Source organism: Talpa occidentalis, unplaced genomic scaffold (genome assembly GCF_014898055.3).
Source record: "Talpa occidentalis isolate TD23 unplaced genomic scaffold, MPIMG_talOcc4v2.1 talOcc4.11, whole genome shotgun sequence".
In the NCBI taxonomy this organism is placed as follows: domain Eukaryota; kingdom Metazoa; phylum Chordata; class Mammalia; order Eulipotyphla; family Talpidae; genus Talpa; species Talpa occidentalis.
Window position 1 is genome coordinate 39,342,784 of NW_023601104.1, and position 8,047 is coordinate 39,350,830.

The 8,047-nt window shown below is 47.7% G+C and overlaps 1 protein-coding gene across 1 annotated transcript; it reads right to left on the bottom strand.

Moving 5' to 3' along the window:
• Positions 1-1,500: 1,500 nt before the first annotated feature.
• Positions 1,501-3,115, bottom strand: LOC119238213 (brain ribonuclease-like). Its single transcript, XM_037501923.2, has 2 exons — positions 3,059-3,115; positions 1,501-2,181 (listed from the first exon to the last, which is right to left on the bottom strand). The coding sequence occupies exon 2, from the start codon at positions 2,151-2,153 to the stop codon at positions 1,719-1,721; it is 435 nt and encodes a 144-aa protein (XP_037357820.1). The 5' UTR covers positions 2,154-2,181; positions 3,059-3,115; the 3' UTR covers positions 1,501-1,718.
• Between the last annotated feature and the right edge of the window lie 4,932 nt (positions 3,116-8,047).

Genomic DNA, 8,047 nt, shown 5'->3' on the forward strand with positions numbered 1-8,047 from the left:
ACATGCAGCCAAATTCAACCTGAGCCTGCTAACACCCCCTCTACCTTGTCCCCTTAGCAGGAGGGAAAATGAAGAGTTTGGGGGTTAGTAAGAAAAGTAAGATAAACTGAAGAATAAGTCTGGCTAAAGGAAATAATACAAGCAGATACTTGAACTTCCTTCCCACCCTCCCCACCCACCAACGCACCCTGCCCCCATCCTAACTAAGGAATGAGATCCCCATTTCCACATCCAGGGATCCCAGCCCCTCCCACCTGCAGGTCTTCTCCTCACACAGATACCCCCAGGTCTAGGGATTCACGTGACTAAATAAGAAAAGCACAGTCACAACATTCACAAATGCTTAAGACAAAGACAGAACTGGTCCGGCTGATTGAATGGCCTGTCTCTCTGCAGGGGCAACTGTAAACAGGGTCAAGGGAAATGAAGAAGTGGGGACAGTAGAATCCAGTCTTCTCAGTGCCTGTAGAGAAGGGCTGCCACGAAGGGAGCAGCGTGACCACAGGCCCATAGGCTGGGTCATGGAGAAGAGGCGCAGGGGAACTCAGGGAGCAGCCAGACCCCAAAGCCCAGAGAAGGAGGGAGACATGGGAACTCCCTTCTGGGGGACCCAGAAGCAAGAAGAGCAATGGCTGGGCAGCCGCAGTCCTGGCTGTGCCGAGACGAGGAGCAGGGCAGGGGCAGGGCACGGGCCTGTTGGAGGCTCCAGAGGCTCCTGTGTCCGAGGCAGGGGTGACCTCAGACCAGGGATGGGCAGCAGGTGGCACATTCACCTCCCCCCACTCTGGTGTCCTCCCCAGAGGCAACTGTTCAAGCACCCCCTCCTCAGACAACCATCTGGGGCACTGCAGTCTGGGGCTGCCAGTTAGAGCAGGGACACAAGCTGGAACCCACTTGCCCACAATCTGATGATCTCAGTCCCTTCTGCTCCGACATTGGATGTTTGGCTCTTCAATAAAGAGCTTCCATATTTCTGATTTAGTACTAGCTCACTCAGAGAAAAACAAAGTGGAAATTTAGCATCATAACTTCACAGATCCCTCCTCCCTACCCTGAAGGTGAGCAGGGTCCCCTGACATCCTGCTGTTCTTCCCTCTTCAGGGATTATTGTACTTGAGCCTCACCCTGTGTCAGGTCACCCAGCAGGACAGTGTCCCAGACTGTATCTCATTTAAAAGTTTTTTCTTTTTTTTTTTAAGAGATAACATTGGTTTTCATACCACATATGACTCGTGGTACAGGGTCACCCTTTCTTTATATGTATGTTACCAACCACACCCCCACCAGGTCACCCACAATCCCATAGCTCTCTTCTATCTGAAACAGCCCACACTTAAAATTTCATCCTGGCTTCACAGAATCTCTAGCAAAAGAATGTTCTCAGGTCACTGACAACTAGGGTCAGAAGAGCAGGCACTTGATTTCTCCCCATGTTGCTCCCCAGAACTCCCTGATTCCCAGCTCTCAGCTGGGAAGCATCACACAGACAGACAGCTTCAGGTTGCAAGTGTGTTTTATTGAACAAGGAGGTAAACATGGGCCCCACACAAGCTGTGCCCCACTCCCCAAAGCCATGTGGTGCAAGCCTCAGGCAGGGATGCTGGTGGGGGATGGCCAGGAGCCCAACTTGGGCTATTCCCATTTGGGCAAAGAGGGAAAAGCTCGGGAGAGTGGGGGCCATGGGGATGGTTGGAGGTGGGGTGCATTTCTATCCGGCCTTAATTCTCCACACGATCAAGGTGCATGGGCTCACCCCGGTCACTGCAGGCAATGGTGATGTGTCCTGTTTCCAGAGTGGTGGTGTAATCCAAGGGCCCCCGGCTCATTGCACAGTATATGAGATTCATTGGGGACCTGCTCCTGTGGCAGTTCATGTTGCCATTCTTGCAGCGGACACTTGGCAACTCGCAGATAGCCTGGACAGCATCCTGGGACGCGCGCACAAATACATTAAAGTCTCGGTCGAAAATCTGCCTAGCCCTCATTTGATTGTGACAGTAGGTGGTAATGTTATTATAGCGTGAACGGGTTTCCAAGTGCAGCCGCCGGAACCTCTCGGGCCCAGTCTCCCTCAGCGAGGAAGGCTGGGCCTCTACCAGCACCAGCAGCACCAGGACCAGCAGTGAGAACAGGACGAGGGACTTCAGAGCCATGGTGGCCGCGCTCCCCTGGAGGCCGCACCTGGGAGAGGAGAGAGGAGGAAAAGCCGCCCCTTAGGAAAAGGACCCCGCTGGGCTCCAGGTCACAGTTACCCCTTAGATCAGCAAGAAATCACCCTTTTCCCTGTGAGATCTGCCAAGTTATCGGACACTGTTGTTCTCAAGAGCATTTTCTCCTGCTTGCTAGAGAAACTCCAACCTCCCCGCTGTGGGTGAGCGCCAAAGTGCCAAACCCTGGGCTCCCTGGTGGTGCAAGGGGTTAAGACACAACCTATGAAGCAATCCGCAGCCTTTGCAGCACCCGGCCAGGGAGCAACCCACATGGCATAGCAGACCTCTCCTGCCTCGCCCGCTGCTCCTCTCATCAGTTTATTTCAGTCAATCTGCCAGTTCTGTTCTCCACTCTGTCTCTGGTGAATGCTCTCACTGCACCTCTGGCCTGTACCCAGCTCTTGTATGCATAAATAAATATATCTTTAAAAAAGTCACCAAACCCTGGCAGTTCTGTGACTACTGAGGTGTTTTGATGTCAGTATATGTGCACCCCTATTCAACCACCTCATTAGCGGATCCTTTCAAATAAACCATGGGCTGCCCTGACACTCAGGATCAGGCTGACAGAGCCTGCTGTCCTCCAGCTCAAGACACACAGCCCAGCACCTGACACTGGCCTCAGAGAGAGATGCCACGTGCTGCACAGAGAGAGGCTGGCCTCCACCCACCCCCCCGGAGCTGTTTCTTCCCCAGCCCCACGGGGTTTCTTTGCAGCTGGCAAGCTCTACCTTGCACCCCTAGCTCTGCCTGGCCCAAGCTGCCTCAGCGCTGTCCTCTCCCCTCCTGCTCCTGCCTCTCCACCCTCAAGCAGAAACAGCTCCAGAGACCACCTGGCGGACACTCACCTGGGCTTCTAGCTTGGTCTCTGGAGAGTGGAGGCCAGTTTCTGAATCCAGGGTCGCTGGGGGTTCAGATCTTATAGAGACTACAAGGGGTGTGGCTTCCAAGAAGGGAAGAGTGGGAGGAGCATCAGAGGTTGAGTCCACAGGAGGAGGAGGATAATGTGATAGGGGGATTTGTCCAGCCTTTCCTCTGCTGGGAGGGGCCTCTCTCCCATGTGGATCATGTGGTTGCAGGTTCACCAGGAGGAACAGGGAAGATCATACAGCACTGATGCCTGAATCCCAAACTAGCCCTGGCTTTCTTTTTGTGGCCATTTTCAACAATTAGCTCTTGAAGAAAACGAAGGGCCTGTAACTTGTGATCTCAGGGGAGTGGGGGATGGAAGCCCCTCTCTGTCCAGGAGTCCTGGTACAGATTGGACTGGAATCCACATCATCAATAGTAGTTTTCCTGGAGACAGAGGGAGAAGAGAGGTGTCCAGCTGTGCCCACATAGAAAGGCTCACCATTCTGGAGAAAAAGGGAGGAGAGCCTGAACCAGGAAGAGAAGGAAGCCTCTAATTTTGCAGTGGGCCTCCCCAGTTCTGGCCACTTCCTGCCCAGCCTTCACCCCCAATACAGAAGGTTGAAAATTTTTGTTGGCTAGTTAACTATAGTGACAATTTGTCCGGGGTGTAGGGCAAAGTAGAGGAAATAAAATAAAACAAACTCTAAATCACTTTTGGAGAAAAAAATAGAGAACATCTGATTTCTTCCATCCTGGAATGAGAATTGTTTAATTTTAGTTTGATGTTTTCTACTGAGTGCCAATTTAAATAACTCAGACAAAAATATAACAAAAATCTCCCTCCGTTCTCTGGATTTAGACAGTCTCAGCCCAAATTCTAATGTGGCACCTTAAGAGCAGGGCAAATTATAGAATTTAATTTCCCTCTCTGAATTGCCTCATTTCTAAGATGGGGTTGTTCACATGTACCTCTGAGATTTGTTACTAGGACAAAATACAGCAGACACAGAATCTTAGAGCAGTGCCTAAAGCATCAATATGTAACTATGTGATTGATGACTTGGGGGGGAGATTGAAAAATTCCCTAAGACGTGAGTTAAACAACAGTAGGCTGAGCCTTCTGAGATGCTGTCTACACAGGGCGCAGTCTAGGGACACCACACTTGCTTTGCTCAAAACCTGAGCTGTAATTAGCAGTTACATTTGAAGCTCTGGGAAGAGAAGAGAGAGACCTGCTAGGAAGAACAGAATGCTTCAAGTGGATTTTTTTTATTATTTTGAGATGATATCCAAGAAATCTATATAGTCAACATTATTGTCTTATGTGCATGGATTTGGATATGGACGTGGGTCAGGGAACATGGTGGGATTTTAGCTTCATGCTCCTTCTCTCCCCCACAACCCAAATCTACTCAGGTTTTGTCTGTTCTTAGTCTTCAGAGCCAAAGGGGATCTCTCTCTTCTCCTGGCCATGGATTTTTCCTTTGGATTCCAGCAGCTCTTCCTACTGTGGTGGTAGAAGACAGAGATGCCTTGCTTGACCCCACCCGTGATGGTAGCGGTCTGGGGACTCACATTGAGGTCCAATTGGGAACACTGTCCTGTTTGACCAAGCAGAGTGGAGGCCGAGAATATAGGGCAGGCATCAGTCGGTCAGGGCTCCCAGCTCTGTTGTGTCTGTGGGGCACACTGGAGGAAAGGGAGCCTGTTCAGGAGGACAAAGCCCCCAGAAGGACAGAGACAGTTCCTCCAAGCAGTACCTTCCTCTCTGAAGGGGTCTTCCATGCCCCTCCATCAAGGAAGCCAGGCCTTGCTTTAAATCAATCATTTGCTTAGAAATTGTGTCAGTCACTTGTCTTCCAGCTCCTGCTTTTCTCCTGTGTTAGTCATCAGTGACCAGGAGAAGAACAGTACCATACTGGCCAGGAGAACTTGTCAAGAGACAAGTCATGTAGGTGGGGAAGAGAGGAGAGCCCGGCATTGTGCAGTGGAGGGGCCAAGTTTCACATCTATTTGAGGGGCCTTTTATACAGTCACCAAGTCCAGCCCTCTGTCCTCTGGCTGATCTGCTTTGATCTTTGGCATACATAATGCCTTCCTTCATTACAAGCAACCTTGTAGTAAACCCCAAAGTGGAAAATATATGGATCATGTAGTGTTTTCAGAGCTTTACACACCTCTACAAAACCTGGACTGAGGATCATGTTTCTGGCTTTAGCTAGTAGTTACACAGCTGGTAAGGCAGTTATTTTTTAACTTCTTACATCATACCATTTCAACACAAACTATTACACTTTCTAGGAATCCTACCCATCTAGGTTTCTTAATATAAAGTGCTAACTAGCAGTCATGTGGCAGGAGATAGCTCACAAACTCTGAGGACCTCCAGCATCACCTTCTACTCCCAGCAGTCAAATCGACTCCTATTCCTTTCTACAAATGTCCCCTTCTCTGCCTTCTTGGTTCACCGAAGAGGACACTCTGCTCAGACGATGCATTTCCTCACAAAATTGCTCGATTGCTTTTCATCCTCAGGAACGAAACAGGGCAAAACCCAGAGGCTCAGTCTGGATGCTCAAATTCGTAGAAACCAGGATGGAAGTGACAGATTTATTTAAGACTTGTTAAGATTCAGAATATGTCCATTTATTTTTAAGAATACAAAGATGCTTCTCTAACACAATAAGGATATCTAGATCTAGGTGACTGGTGGATTCTTTGGTGAGCCCAGTATAAAATGTTGGGCAGTTCCCTTCAGTGCCTTGTGATCAACCATCAGGTCTACTACAAAAAAGAGCAGAATGGGCATTAAATACTTACCAGCATTTATCCATCTGGACATTTGTTTCCCACATTGGAAGCAGCTAATGAGGCCAACAATGTGATATTGTTTTACAAGAAAGACGTAGGCAAATGAATAAAATATGAAAGAAAATGGTTAGGAAATTTTAATACAAAGAAAATACTAAAGCATCTTCAAGAGATGTTACTAAGTAGGGAAAGTCAATGTAATTTAAAACTTCAAGAATTTTTGTAACAGTTTAGAAATACAAAGTAATAAATGTATTTTTTGTAAAAAGCTTTACATTTTAAATATCTACATAAAAATTAGACAACTGTGTCCTGAGAGGAGCATTAATAAACACACTCACACACAAATCTAATGTGACTAAAAATTACATATATGGAAATTGCTAGTCTTTGAAATGAAGAAAGATGAGGTTGGCAACAAAAATGCTGGCTGACATGGTGCTTATAATACAATCTAGCATTTGTTTTCTTTGTTTTTTTTTTTCTTTTTTAAGATTTATTTTCATTTACTTATGCTGTAGGAAAATAAAGTGTTAATGTCGTTTTGCCGGGGACATTGGAAGTTGTGCGACCACCTTTTGGCCCCCTGGGCAGGGAGCCTGGCCAGGGCCAGGACCAGGAGCCAAAAGATAGGGCTGGTTATGTAACTGTTCGCGATGTCCAGGACCACCAAGAAATAGATTGGTTATGTAAGTCCGGGGCATCGTGCACAGCAGGAATGTGGCCAGCCCACCATGAACCCCTGGGCTTGGATACTGGCCATATCGGACCGTGGGAGATAAAAACACAGTGGTCGCCTAGCTGCTGCTGCTTGCAGCTGGTGGACGTGGATATGTCTCCCATGCTGTTCTCCGGAGTGCTGACTTTTTGCCTCCGTGATGCTGGTCTCCGGAGTGCTGACTTTTTGCCTCCGCGATGCTGATTTCTGAGGAAACTGTACAGTATGCATGCATGACTACCAGTTTGGTCGGGTTTGGGGCACTGTTTATAATTTTGCTTGTGCATCGCCTGTGTTGCTCACAATAAATCTTTATTTCCTTTTAATACGGTGTGGTCATTGAATTCCTCGGAATCGAGCCTCCCTCAAACACCTGTGCACAGGGCTAGCAATTATATTTTATTGCTAGTTACATAATTGGTTAGTCGGCAGGATTCCGTGTGATGATAAGGACCATGCCTTTCTTTGCTAAACATTCGCCTCAGGTCGCTGTTGCTGCCCAGGATATTCCTGGGTGGGAAGATCCAAGCTTTGCTGCTTTGGCTAAGGAATGGGCAGTGGGGAACGGCCTTAGTGAGTCTTGGGACGGTCTGCTCCAAGATGTGCTGCCCTGCCGCAATTAATCCGGGCCCTTCAGAAGGTCCCTGTTGAGAAGCGGAAAGAACCAGGAGCAATATCCCAGCAGGCCTGGTTGTTGTTATCTGCTTATGACCGCTTATGCCATAGATTGGATGATTTGATTGATGAGAAATGTGACTCGAGCACAGGCCTTAATGGATAAGGGAGTGGAGGCCACCCTAATTTATGGAAGCCCTAAAAAATTTAAAGGAATGGCTATCATCATGCAGGGTCTGGGGGAAAAAGAGATTCGAGCCACCCAGACCACTATATGTATATTAGTGGGTTACCCCAAAATCCTATTTAGTAGTAATCATTCCAATTCCAGAATATATCATAGGGATTGACATCCTAAAGGGAATGTCATTACACTTGGAAAAGACGGGGATTATCATTTTGCATTTAAAACGTTAATAATACACAATGTAGTGGTGGGAAAGTTGAAACAGCCTCCCTTGATCTTCTGGCCCCCTCCCAGTTGATAACTGCTAAACAATATTGGATTCCTTGTGGGCAGGACAAAATTGAACAGACTATTAAAGATTATGTTAATATTGGAGTGCTGATAACCACCACCACTGCTTGGAATAATCCGATTTGGCCAGTCCAAAAAGCAACAGATTGTGGTGGTAGACTATAGACAATTAAATCAGGTAACTCCACCATTGACTGCTGCAGTCCCTGATACTGTTACCCTTATTGAAAATATTCAAGGACACCCTGGACAGTGGTACGCAGTGCTAGACTTAGCCAATGCCTTTTTCACCATCCCAATCTCACAAGACAGGTGGGAGCTGTTTGCTTTTACATGGAAAGGCCGATAATACATGTTCACCCG

Bases quoted from the DNA above. Each gene is read 5' to 3' on its own strand.
- LOC119238213 (XM_037501923.2), bottom strand. From the start codon at position 2,153: ATGGCTCTGAAGTCCCTCGTCCTGTTCTCACTGCTGGTCCTGGTGCTG.